At 47.3% G+C, this 13,567-nt stretch overlaps 1 protein-coding gene across 1 annotated transcript in view; it reads right to left on the bottom strand.

Moving 5' to 3' along the window:
- C2CD2 (C2 calcium dependent domain containing 2) overlaps positions 1-7,826 on the bottom strand; it is a 33,344-nt gene extending 25,518 nt beyond the window's left edge. Inside the window, exons 1-2 of the mRNA XM_065741657.1 lie at positions 7,399-7,826; positions 6,288-6,386 (exon numbers count right to left, since the gene is read on the bottom strand). Of these exons, the coding sequence (XP_065597729.1) occupies positions 6,288-6,386; positions 7,399-7,695 (396 nt within the window). The 5' untranslated portion in view covers positions 7,696-7,826. The remainder of the gene's footprint in view (positions 1-6,287; positions 6,387-7,398) is intronic.
- Positions 7,827-13,567: the final 5,741 nt, after the last annotated feature.

Genomic DNA, 13,567 nt, shown 5'->3' with positions numbered 1-13,567 from the left:
TGCACTCCCAGAGAGTTCACACATCACTTTGCTGTCTTGTAGATAGGCAAGGTAGTAGCTTCTACACAAACAGAATAAAGTGAAGCAGCAGCACACGACCAGGACTCCCCCACCAGCGAAACTGAGGTGCCTTCTCCCTACAACATCTCCCCATACATGGGCATCCCACTACCAGCAAGGAGTCTCTCTGTGCACTTTTGGGACCTTACACCCTGCAGAGGTTTGGTGTTCAAGGAACATTTAGGGTGTTCAAGGAACATTTAGATGTTGTGTTGAGGGACGTAGTTTAGCAAGAACTATCGGTGACAGGCAGATGGAATGGTTGGACTGGATGATTTTGTAGGGTTTTTCCAGCCTTGGTGATTCTATGATTCTGGCTTTCCTCTAAAACTGTTCATGCAATTATCCTAAAAGAACTGTTCCAGGTAAACTTCAAGAAAGAATACGACTGGAAAAGCATTATAGTTGGAGAAAGACAAATATTTTTCTAAGAAACTGAAGTGTCTGGACATGTGTCCTCACAACTGCTGAGATCTGTCCCCTTGCTCTGCCCTCCCCTCTCTACATCTTGATTTCACAGTTCCTCTGGACAGAGCTGAAAGATTTCATTTTCTCTTCTCCCTGAAGTGGCGGCAAAAACCAATTCAGTTCAAGAAGAACCAGAATACCTCTGCTTGTCACACAGGGTTAAGATGTTTCACTTTTGGAAGTAGCGCTACACAGATTCATGCCTTCATTGAATCATTTGAGTTGAAAGGGGCCCTTAAAGGACATCTGGTCCAACCCCCCTGCAGTGAACAGGGACACCCACAGCTTCATCAGGTTGCTTAGAGCTTCATCCAGCCAGACCTTGGGTGTCTCCAGGGATGGGGCATCCACCACCTCTCTGGGCAACCTGTGCCAGTGTCTCACCACCCTTAGCATAAAACAACTTTCTCTTTGTGCACAGCCTTTCTGTTATTCGTCCACATCAGTCTTCCTCCCTCATTTCTCTGTGCAGGACAGTAGAGTCCCTTCTATGGCAAAGGGGACAGTGAATGGCTGCGACTTCAGAAGGAAGTTCTTAAGAGCCCAACAGAGGAAGTCCTCCACCTTCCCCAAGCCCAACTGCATCACATGGGTATCTAAAACTCCCAGCATTATCAACTCATTTGCCTTTTTAACAGAAATCAGCTTTACTACATTTTGTTTCCAGACGTTGAGTTACCTGAGTTTGCAAAATACCTATCATTAGCATGTAAGTAATAAAATATTAATACAAACTTAAGGTCTGCATGAGAAAGTGAGCATACCATGAGGCAACTGCAGAGTAAAAGCTGCAGGGATCAGGATGCTATAAGATTTGGGAGTTCCACAATTTCCTTTATTTTTTTTAATATTATTTTTCTGGAGTATTACTGTGAAAAAGAGGAGGTCCTTTTCTGGCACAGGAAGTTTCTCTTGTCAATGGTCGCATGGATAAATTTGTGTCCTCAAAGTATAACCACTCCATAAGAAAATTTTCTTGTCAGAAACTTCTGTCTTTTCACAACTATTTCACTCAGCTATTCAAAACAATAATTGTATCACCTGCTTTGGCTACCTGAGCCTATGCATTGGCTTCTTAAGGGGCTTTCTGTAGCTTCCATACAGTTCCCTCTTGGCCTAAGTAGTTTATCACACAACACAGACAATTATCGAGAAGGGAAGAGGGAAGGCAGTGTCTAACTCAGCACAACTTGAAACAGATTTTTAGAAGCCAGCATGAAAGTAAGCATGCCTGCAAGCATGAGACAAATTCGGGGCAGTTCTTCAAGATGATGATAAGCACTGAGGTGAAGTTAGGGGGGACAGAAGAAAGAGTTACCCATGTAAGCAACAGAAGAAAAACAATATCAGATAAACCAAGTGAATTTAGTTGTTCTTTTGCGACTGACAAACATGCAAATTCAAAGAAATGGAGAAAAGGGAAGGAAAAAAAGCAACTACTCAAGACCCTCCTGGATGTCTACTTGTGCAACCTGATCTAGGGAGCTGCTTTGGCAGGGGATTGGACTAGATGATCTGTGGATGTCCCTTCCAACCCCTGCAATTCTGTGGTTCTGTCTGTACAAGCAGATAGGAGAGGGAGAATTTTCAGTGAGCCTACCAAGCCAAGTGAGCACCAGATGGTGGGAGGACTAGAAACAGTACCTTATATTCAAGAAGCGGGAAAACAAGTAGCAGAACGAGACTTGGTACTTTGGCCTCATTGACATGCATTCTTTGCAAAGAGCTTAGAAGACAGCATAGATGAAGACACCGAGACAAATGAAGACAGTAAAATGCAAGAAGTCAGCCAGCTTGCCCTACAATGACTGTGCCAACAGGAGTGAGATAAAGTACATGGTGTCACTGGGTCACTGGGTTACCACTGACACCTGAACCAGGCTGGCGGATGTGGCGAAAGCCTAGAAGGAGGACCACATGCATCTGCAGCAGGCTGTCTGACAGAGCCCAAACCAGTAATTACCACCACTGAAACAAACAAATTCCAGCACAGATACCTCCCTTTGACAAGATACTCAATTCCAAAGTAGGTTAGATCCACTATGTTTTCTTGCCTATTTTAATTGTAATGCCTGTTTCCAAAATTCAACAGTAGGAGGTCTGAAAAAAGTGAGGAAAGAAAGCTGAAAACCTTGAAGACTAGAAAAGAAATGCAACCCAAAATACAAAGTGTATATGCCAGAAATAACAAGAACTCCCCTCTATAGGAACAGTATATCTCTAAGAAAAAGCCAGGACCTGCACACGGGAAGTCAACAACAGTGTGAAGCAGCCAAGGGAGAGACAGGTCAGAACCTCAGCGTTGTAGGGATTGGAAGGGATCTTGGTCTCATCTAGACCAGCCCCTGCTAGAGCAGGTTCCCGACAGCAGGTCACACGGGAAAGCATCCTCAAAGTCTTTGAGAAAGCACTGTCAGGGAGATCAGCAAGGCAGTCATCTCAACACACTGTGAGACTTCACTGTAGCACTGTTGCTACTTTAGCCATCACATTCAAGAAGAATGAATACAACCCGAGCAGCTGCAGAGAGGGACACACAGGAGGGCCTGGCAAGTCAGCAACGAGAAAGGAGACCTGAGGAACAACTTCTTTAGCTGAGCCAAACAAAGGCTGGAAGGAAATGTAACTCCCTTGTGATATACTCACAGACAGCGAGCACCAGGGGAAAAAGTGAATACATTCAAGATAAAGGATCATGCTAGTACAGGAAGGAAAAAATATAAATAAATGAAAAAGCTGCACAAGCCATGATTCCACTTAGGCTTTTTAAAAAACCTAACACAATCATTAAAGCAGCAAATCCCTGGGACAGCTTTCTAAGCAAAAGGAGTTACTGGACAACACAGACTGCACGTGATAGGGCAATGCAGTGCAATCCACCAAAACCAGTCAGAGATAAACACACATACATAAGTGGAGATGAATCCCAGTCAGTGCTGAAGCATTCATTATGAGAAAGCACACTATCCTGGAAAGGAAAGCAGCCACTGCACTGCAATGTCCTCACAGGCTTTGAAACGAGGGGAGCTGGGAGGCTCTGCACCCCAGCGCAGTGCTGGATGGGAACAAAGCAGCAAAGGCACACAGCTGAATGAGGCCTTTTTGGGCATGCTGCATAACCTGTCTGAAAATGAGGCCTCACACCATTTGCCCCCGTAGAATTCACAATAGAAAAACTGACACAAAGCTTTACTATCTGCTCTTGCCCGTTGTGCTGCAGGACAGCCACGCCTTGTGCAGCAGCTTCTACTACTGCTTATCGAAGGAAAAGCAAACTGTGGGCACTCAGAGGGCTTCTTCCCCTCTTTGTTTAAGCACGAAGCAGGAGGAAGATTTCTGCTGCAGCTTAACAGTCAGGAAACAGACGAGTTTGCTCTGTCCAAACTCCTCCGTGCCAAGCTCCCAACATCTCCTCTGTTGCCTTTTATTGCTGCTGGGAAGTTCAAAGCTTCTGGAAATAGATTCTGGTAACGGAAAGGTTGGCAGAAATAGCTGAAAATATTGCAAATGTTTACTTTATTGAAACAGAACAGCCAGCTCCACACAATGAAAACAGCCCACTCCATCCTACATATTTAGGCTCTGGCCCAAACCTGGAGCTAAGAATACAACCAAGCATAGGTTCTGTCCAGGGGCAGTGTGGTGCCACCTTCCTGACAGAGGAGCTCTGTCATGATGGCAGTGCCACCTGCCAAGTTCACACCCAGCAGCTCCCCCACCATGTCTGCATTGGCACACTCCAGAATGCATACCAGTTCTACAGCCTCCAGCTCCTTCAGCATAAACACAGCTGTACACACCTAAGGGCCACACGTGTCACTGTGTGCCCCAGACATAAATAAGGCTGTCAGTGGCAATGCAGAATTACAGCAGACTGACAATCCTCTGTCAGATCGGTGTGGGTGTGCCAGGCATGACACCGCTCACCAGATACAGGACAACAGTCCTGTGTCAAGACGATGGCACGGGCATGTGCAGAGCTCTAAGGGATGGTACAACATTGGTAAGCAAGCAGCACGCTGTCACTAGCCATGTCCAGAGCCAGCCATACCAATCATGAACCACCAACATAGGATGACAGAATCAGAGAACAGATTGGGTTGGAAGGGACCTTAAAGATGATCCAGCTCCAACCCACTGCCATGGGCAGGGCCAACATGCATGTAAAGATGATTGTGTCCAGACAAGCTGCTAAGGGATATTTCAGTTTCATTTAGCTTTTTCAGGTAATACTTGCAGAGATTAAGGGTTGAAGCGCAGAAAAGAAGAAAAATATGAAACACTTTGGACGCTAAGTATTACCCCCAAGGAGCATGTAGGAGGGACAGCGAGCCTATGAGAGAACTCCTGGGATGCTTGGAGATGGGTATGCATCAGAATGCCACTCTGAGGCCATTATATACTGAAAAAGAAATAAATTATTCAGCTGTGCCTTAACTAAAGGAATAGGAATCATTCAGAGAACTTTTTTCCAGCAGCTGTGCACAAGATTATGGAAACAGGTTTGGGGGGAATTCAAAACCACCCAATTACGTAAGCAAAACTCTCTTAATCCAATACGTTTTTAAATGTGCTTATATTGATTTAAGCTGCTGCGAAACCACATCAGATTGCTGGCTGTAATACTAACAGCTTGATTAACATACCAAAATGGCTCAATCCAAGGTCAGATAAGGCAAGAGGGAGGGTGCCAGGCCACAAAGCCCCCAGGAGAGGAGAGCAAGAGCCCAGCCACACCACAGCCAGTGCTGCCCAGCTCCTGCCACCCACGCTACTACAGCTTTGCCACAGCAGCACCAGGCTTCACGGACTGGAGAGTGCCACTGGGGCAGGGAGCACTGGTATGAAAGGGAAACACTGGGGGAAAAAAAAGCAACAAAAAAAAATAAAAGCAGAACAAGTGCACAAAGAGCTTTACATGTCGGCAATCCCCAGCTGCCACCAATCAGGGTGTGACTGTAAGTTGGGTATCAGACAGATAAGCATGCATAATTTTCAAAGGAATCATAGCAGAGCTGCTTAACATCTAAATGAAACGTGCAAACCAAAGTAAAGAAGCAGAACTAGAAGAAAAGTAATGGGTTCAACGGGCTCAGGGGCCTAAAACTCAGCAAACAGTCACTAGCTAATAGTTATTGTAACCAGGATGGAAACACAGGAACTATCAGTGCCAACAAGCACACATATATTCCTTTCCTCTAAGTGCATTTGTACATGGATGCAAGAGCTACATCCCACCTTATTCTAATATTGCCCACACTTGGCATGGGAAAACCCACTTCCCAATAAGCGCTGTGCAGGTGGGAGTGGAAGGATGAGACAAATCCTCTTCAGGAGTCACCTGGAAGACTTCACACCTGCCCCACTAACCCTGTCTGGTTGTGAGCCACAAGGCAGGCCTGCCTCAGACACGGCACAGCAGGAGGCATGCAGGACTTTCTGCCCCAGGGCATTTCCTTCTGCATGAATCCCTGACCAACTTCAACAGGTCTGGGAACCACAATGGCTGTAGGAGGACATGGAGGTATTTCAATCAGCTTGGCACAGCGCTGGCTGTTGTTCACTTGGCAGAAGCCCTGCAGCACTCAGCTCACAGCTTGCACAAGAAGTTAACTAAAGCAAAGAAGTCCCTTTGAGGCAGTCTGTAACCAATCGTCACCAGCCTGGGTACTGACGAATAAAACTCCCAATGCTTTTTGTATGACTATCAGCATTTCCTACTAAAAGTACCCTTGAAGCACAATGAAGATGAAGTTTACCTTCTCTTGAACAGACTTCACCACACTAACAACTTGTTTAACTGTGAGCTCCAGAGGTTCTGCTGGGTCATCTTCCTCAAAGGTCAGCAGCTGTGAGTCCTAGGGAAGAAAAGAGGAGCACTGTCAGGTGGTGAACCCTTGGAGACGAGGGATGAAAACACAAGGGAGAGCATAAAAACCTGCACTTAGGGCTCACATCTAGGCCCAACTGCACCTAAGCCTTCACAGAACACATAGAATTGTATGAATTGGAAGGGGCACATAAAGACCATCTGGTCCAACTGCTCTTTCAGTGAACAGACACCTAATGGCTATATCAGGGTGCTCAGAACCCTGTCCAGATTGAGTGTCTCCAGGGATGGGGCTTCCACCACCTCCCCGTGCAACCTGTGCCAGTGCCTCAACACACTGTAAAAAAACCATTTCCTTATGTCCAATCTAAATCTCCATTCTTTCAGTTTGAAACTATCTCCCCTTGTCCTATCATAACAGACTCAGCTAAAGAGTGCTCTTCTTCCTTACTGAAGATACTGAAAGGTCACTCTCAGCTCTCCCAGAGCCTTTTCTTCTCCACGCTGATCAGCCACAGCTCTCTCAGCCTCTTCTCGTAGGGGAGGAGTTCCATCCTTCGGATCATTTTTGGGGCCCTCATCTGGATGTATTCCAACAGGTCCACGTCTCTCCCGTACTGAGGACCCCCCATCTGGACACAGTACTCCAGGTGATCCTCACAGATCAGAGGCAGCATCACCTCCCTCACCCTGCTGGCTACGCTTCTTTGGATGCAGCCCAGGACACGGTTGGTTTTCTGAGCTGCGAGGGCACAAAGCGCACAAGCCACACAGCCGCCTTAGGCCATGGCAAAGCCACTCGAGTGGAGAGCGGTGCCACGCCGATCCTCCCGCCCGCAGCCAAGGGCGGTCGCGGGCCGGGCTGCGCTGCTCTCCTTATCTCTCACACACGCGCTACCCAGCTCTCCCTCCCGCCCGCCCCAGCCTTCCCTCCGTGGCCGCGGGCTCCATCAGACCTAGAGCGGCGCTCCCCACACAGACGCCCCGAGGGGCCGCTCCCACGCTCCCCCCTCCCGCCTCACCTGCGGCCCCGCACTCACCGCCCGCGCCGCCGCCTCGCCGCGCAGCGCCGCCACCCAGGCCCGCCGCCACTGCCGCCGCCAGCTGCCCAGCGACAGCGCCCAGGCCAGCGCCGAGCCGCCCTCTTCCAGCAGCTCGTCCCGCGCCGCCGCCGCCGCCGGGGGCTGCTGCGGGGAACGCCGCCTCCTCCTCCGCCGCCGCAGGGCCAGCAGCACGTACTGCACCAGGTAAACGGCCAGCGTGGCCAACGCGGCCACGAACAGGGCGACCAGCGCGTACCAGCGCAACTCGGCCAGCCCGCCCGCCGGCCCCGCCATGCCTGACCATAATGGGAGCCCCCCGCCCCGGCAGCCGCAGCCCGCGCAGGGCCCAGCCGGCAGCCGAGTCCGGCGGGCAGCACGGGGACGCGCCCCAGCGCCGCGCCGCCCCCGCCGCGCTCAGCCCCCGCCCACGCCGCCGCCGGGCGGGAGAGGGAGGCAGGGGCCCGGCCCGGAGCTGGCCGAGTGCCGTCGGGAATGGCTTCACCTGCCCGTGGGCGTCGGGGTGCAGAAGTGGAGAGGGCGCGCAGACCTGACGACAAGTGCTCGTTTGCTCGGCGTTTTCGAGGAGATTCTCAGCTAGAAGCAAAGGCGGGAAGAAAACGGGAGTACAGTACCGAAGCACCGCACGGCTGAGGCTGGGAGGGCTCTCTGGGTCCACCTGGCCCAACCCCAGCTCCAGCAGAAACGCCCAGAGCAGGGTGCCCACGTCCCGTTGGGTTTTGAAGGTCTCCGAGGAGGAGACTCCACAGCCTCTGGGCAGCCTGTCACTCACGCAGCACAGCAGTGCTGCCTGATGCTCAGGGTCAGCCCCCTGTGCTCCAGCTCTGAAACCCTGGCTTCATCTTCTAATATAAGATATTTTCCAGATCCTATCTTGTTACTATAAATAAAACATTTTTACTTTGAAACCATATTAAAGTTATGCAGTAGCTAATATTGAATTACTTTCCTTTTCCATATACTGGTGAACTCCAAATAGCCCTCTCTGAGCATCTAGAATCATACCCATCAAAGTATAGCTTTGGGGATGCAATTAGTGAAGTAATTAGTTGTACTTTGAAGCTGGGAACTGTGATTCTGACTTGCTATCAGGCTGTCTATTAATCAAGCCTTGTATTTCCCAAATCCCAGCTTTCCTTTTAATTAGCAAGTACATATCTTTGTTAGTGACGATGTCAAAACAAGCTGGAAATAATATGAAGCAAGTAAGAATGATACAGAGTTGATCATAGAATCACAGAATATTCTGAGCTGGAAGGAACCCACTAGGGTCATGGAATCCAGCTCCTGGTTCTACATAGCACCACCCAAAACTCAAACCCTGTGTCCAGATGCCCCCTGAACTCCAGCACTTGGGGCCGTGCCCACTGCTCTGGGCAGCCTGTTCCATGCCTACTGTTCTCTGGTGCAGAGCCTTTCCCGATCTTCCAAGGATTCTGAACAAGAGAGTTATAAACATATTCATTCATCACAGTTCCCTCACATGTCCAGATTTTGAGGTATGAATTCACTTACTGTGTTAGAAATACGAGAAGAAAACCACGTACCTGGAACAGGTTTCTTGTAGAGTTACCATAGGCAGATGAGCAACTATAAATATCTCACCTGCTGGATTCATCGTGCATCTGGCTTTCCAGAGATGCCCTTTTCCTCCTGCAGACAGAATGAGGAACCTTGATTATTTGTTTAAAATTTCCTGATCTGTTGCAGGTGGATGAAACAGTTGTTAGGGGCTGGCACGAGGAAAAGTTAAGAATGGCAAATGCCAGGGTCCTGCCCTGCCTTAGACTGGGACACAGCAAAGTGTGCACTCAGATGGAGGACCTGGAAGGTGACCCTGAGTCCTGTGGTGCAGATGTAAGCAAAGGACAGATGAGATATTTGTTTTTTCATCAATCTCATTTTTAAATCTTTAAGTAGAACAACAACAACAAACAAAACCCAACCCACAATCCAAACCAAAGAGCAACAACAAAAAACCAAACACACTCACAAAAACACAAACAAAAACAATAAAAAACCACCAAAACAGTAGGCTCAATTACTGCAACTAAAATGATCACTTACACAACTGTCACACACACGGAAAGAAAAAGTTCAAAAATCCACTGATTCTCTGTCTCTGAGCTCTAGAGTTTTTACATGGACGTAAGAAATAAAAGATTTGTATGAGGCTCCCCTTGCAGTCTAACGTGAAGGGCAAGGGTTTTGTCAGGACAGTCCAAGTGTAAGAGGAGCTTATTTAGCAAACTTGCACATTGCCCAGGCTCCACTGGGAGAGACAGACATGTCCATTTTCACTCATGAGATGTCACTTCTTGTTAGGCTGCTCGGTCCATATAAAGGGGACCATCATTCCCTTCACATGCAGCATTTCAACCTCTCTCCCATACTCCTACCAGCTGTGCCAGAGACTGGTGACAGGCATTCCTCCTACCTGCTGACCCTAGCAAGTCTGCTCAAGGGTTGTGGGCAAGGAGAGGTACCATCCTAAAGCTAGATGATCTCCTTCATCTTGACCTGCCCTCCAGACTGTTTTCTTCAAGGTGAGATGTGGCATGTTCAACCCATTTTGTCTCGCACAACTTGACATACCAGATATGTCCCCTGCTTTTTGACAGCTCTCTGCAGAAGAGTGATGGTTGTGCCAAGGGCTGGGACAAGGACGGGGTGGGATGCCAAGGGAAGCCTTTCTGGAAGATGGTCAGTAGTCCGCAACTAAAGGAGGTGCCACTAAACAAGCTTTAATAGCTAAGAGCTAGCATGGAGGCATGGCTAGCACGGGACTAGCTGTAGACTGGGAACAGTTCCTCACACCTCTTGACCTGCAGAGAACATCCTCTTCTTAAGAAAGGAGTCATGCTCCATACAGAAGGGCTCTGAGATGGTGACATCATTAGAACTTCAGTTTGACTCATTATTCTTATTTTTGGTTCTTTTGTGAGATCAGGAGATATCTGATCTATCTGCTATCTACTGATGCTTACCAATCTCTGCTGACAAAAAATGTAATATTTCTACAGTGACGTCAGTAGGAAGACTTCATTTAGGTCATTTAGTTCTTCTTTGCCCAAATGCCCACATCTCCTAAGTGCTTAAGAAGGCATACTGCCAGGAGCTGAGTTTTTCATTTAATCAGGAAATTGCTTTTGTAGATTTGTTATTACGTGTGTTATTAATATACAGGTATAGTCCCAAAAATAAAAATCTTGAAAAAAAAACAATGGCCCATTAAATGTAACTGTTAGCAAATTGGGTAAGTTTCAAAACAAATTGGTCACAATGTTTAATTTGGACCAAACATAATTTTTTTCAATGTATGTATTCAGATATAAAGCAAAACTATAAAGCCCACGACAGAACCAACTTGGTACACTTTGGATATTTGTTCTTTCTTTGAAAGCCATTCACACTTGAAGAATGGTGATGGGACAATGGGAAATGGTTTCAAACTGAAAGAGGGGAGATTTAGGTTGGATGTAAGGAAAAAGGTCTTTTACAGTCAAGGTGGTTGGCACTGGCACAGGTTGCCCAGAGAGGTGGTGGATGCCCCATCCCTGAGACAAACAAGGCCAGGCTGGGCAGGGCTCTGATGTAGCTGTAGGTGTCCCTGTTCATTACAGGGTAGTTGCACCAGGTGGCCTTTATGCCAGCCTTCCAACTCATATAATTCTATCTATTCTGTGGAGGCTGAGGTGTGGTTAGGCCTGGATGCGTGGAAAAAAAAAAACAGCACAAAACCAGAAATGATGGCGCTGTCCTGCTTGTATTTCCTCCATTACTCATACAAGTATAATTGTATCATGTTATAACCACTTTTCTTTGTGGGATTGCATCTTCCTATTGTCCAGTATGTGGGTAAATAGTCTGTACCAGTGATACGCAATCACTCAATTTGATCAATTTGCCATTCCTTTCTCTTACTGTTTGTACCGGGAGATGCAGCAGAAGAAAAGGTATTCCTGAGGGTATTGTTTTCCTATTAAGTTGACCCTTCAAAAAGATCTTTACTACGCAACAGCTGTTGGACGAGATGACCTTACTGGTCTTTCCAACCTTAACGACTATGATCCTGTGAAAGCACGGTGAGCTTTTAGAAGCGGAAACATGACGTCAGCCTTTTATTCTCCGCTGCATTTTCGTCTGCTGGAGCCAGTTACATTCTATCCACCAGAGAGCGGCAGTAGTACTGGAGGCCGGCAAGCTCCGGCTCCGTCGGTGGGATGGCTGTGCTCGCTTGCAGTGCCGTGAGCTGCCTCACAGGAGGCGATGCGTGACCTCAGCTGCACAACGCTTGTGTGTGAGGATGCCCCCGTGAATAACATAGGCAAAGGTGAGGGATCGGAGTATAAAATGCTTTTCGGCACCGCTCTTTATGCATATGGTCGGATTTTGGGGTATGGAGACAGGAGTTGGTCTCAGTGATCCTTACGGATCCCCTTCCAGCTCAGGATAGTCTGTGGTTCTAAGGGAAAAGAAAAAATCTCTTTTCATTCATGAGCTCACTTCGTGTGCAAGCATATTGGCTATACATTATCATAACAGGTGTTAAACTATAACTCATCCCCTTGTATTTTCTCAGACAACTGTGTGCATTGCAGAAACCACTGAGGTAAACTGGCATCTGCCTTGACAGTCCCAGCGAGGGATAAAGACTGAAGAATCTGGAGGTGCACTTACTTAATCTCTCCACTCCCAGGTGACACCTGAACAGAAAACGTTTTGCTTTGTGGAAAAAGCACCAAAGAAGACAGCATTCAGATGAAAGTCTAAATATAACGTATTTGACCAAACAATGGATTTTCTTCAAACTCAACAATTGTCACACAACAGAGCCAGTTTTAAACATGTTCACACTTTTATGTACAGACATACATCTATAGAGAGAGGGTCATGTGTGTTTGTGTGTTTGTGTGGGGCTCTGCTCGTAGATATGATGTTGCAGTCTTAAGTTTCTGGCTCCTCCTAGTGCCCATACAGCGTTAGAGGCACGTAATAGATGGTAAGACGGTCTCCAAAAAACTAAGATAATTCTCCTCTTGAGCCTTCTGAGCTGTATTATACTTCCCAAAAAGCTACCCAATTTCAAAAGTGATTATTACTATTAGCAATTATCCTCCTAGAGCAGTGGTAACTGCCCTGACACTAACTGGACTCCACACAGGGTGCCCCACAGACCAAGTGTGTGCTTGAAGGCAAGGACTAGCCACCTCTGAAAGGAGAAAGGTGGATGGTGGCCAGCAGAACTGTGTTTACTATTCTGTACATCCCCCTCTGCTTTTAGATCCCCATCTTTTTAGGACCAGAGGCACAGGTGGTGAGTTAGAGAAACTGCTAATGCATGTCCACAGGTATAGTTGCTGTGCCTGGTGATGTCCTCAGGGTGTGTAGATTTCAATGCTTGTTCTAAAAGGACCCAGACTTCCTCCAATGCAATACTGTAGGGGAAGTACTATTATACAATCTTTGGGAAAGTCTTTCTTCCCTAAGCTCTTTAATGGGCTTCATAGCTTAGAGGAATAAATGCAGTTTCTTATCAACCAGAAAGGGTTAGGAGGTGTCAATCCCTAGGGACTCCTAGCTGTTCATTACGGATATAAGGAAAAGGCAGGAGCCAAAGAGCAATATTCACAAATGACACCTTAGAACAGAAGCCACTTTCTTGTTTTCACTAGGTCCACAGTGCACTCCCTCCTGCAACTCATGATCTGCTGTCGTCATGCTTCTCTCTTCCACCTTTTCCTGCACACTGCCCTTTGTTCCTATGGACACACACCTGTGGTGTCTGCAAACTTCAGCATGGTCACTTCCTTCCAGAAGCAGCTCTGGATGCTAGTAATCCCACCAGACCATACTGCCTCAGCACTGCTTTGTATTAAAGAAGTTCATTAGCTTCAAGCACTTTTCACTTGATGTACACTGGTATGTAGCTAGGTAAGAGCCTGTGCCCTCAAGTATCAGCTCAAACTAAGGAATGCAGCCAAAGCTCCATGACACTGAAGAGCTGTATCTACCCTAGGTTCTGGATGACACAATTAAGAAATTGTTCAGGGTTGTATTAAAATTGCAAAGACAATGTCAAAAATAGAAGGAAGCTTTGCTTTCCATGTACTCCTTCAGCACATGCAAACAAGAGAGGAAATGAGAG

The sequence above is a fragment of the Cyrtonyx montezumae genome, unplaced genomic scaffold (assembly GCF_038088225.1).
Source record: "Cyrtonyx montezumae isolate F1298 unplaced genomic scaffold, pur_monq_1.0 scaffold_3, whole genome shotgun sequence".
Classification (NCBI taxonomy): domain Eukaryota; kingdom Metazoa; phylum Chordata; class Aves; order Galliformes; family Odontophoridae; genus Cyrtonyx; species Cyrtonyx montezumae.
This window is presented reverse-complemented; position numbering and strand designations above follow the sequence as displayed.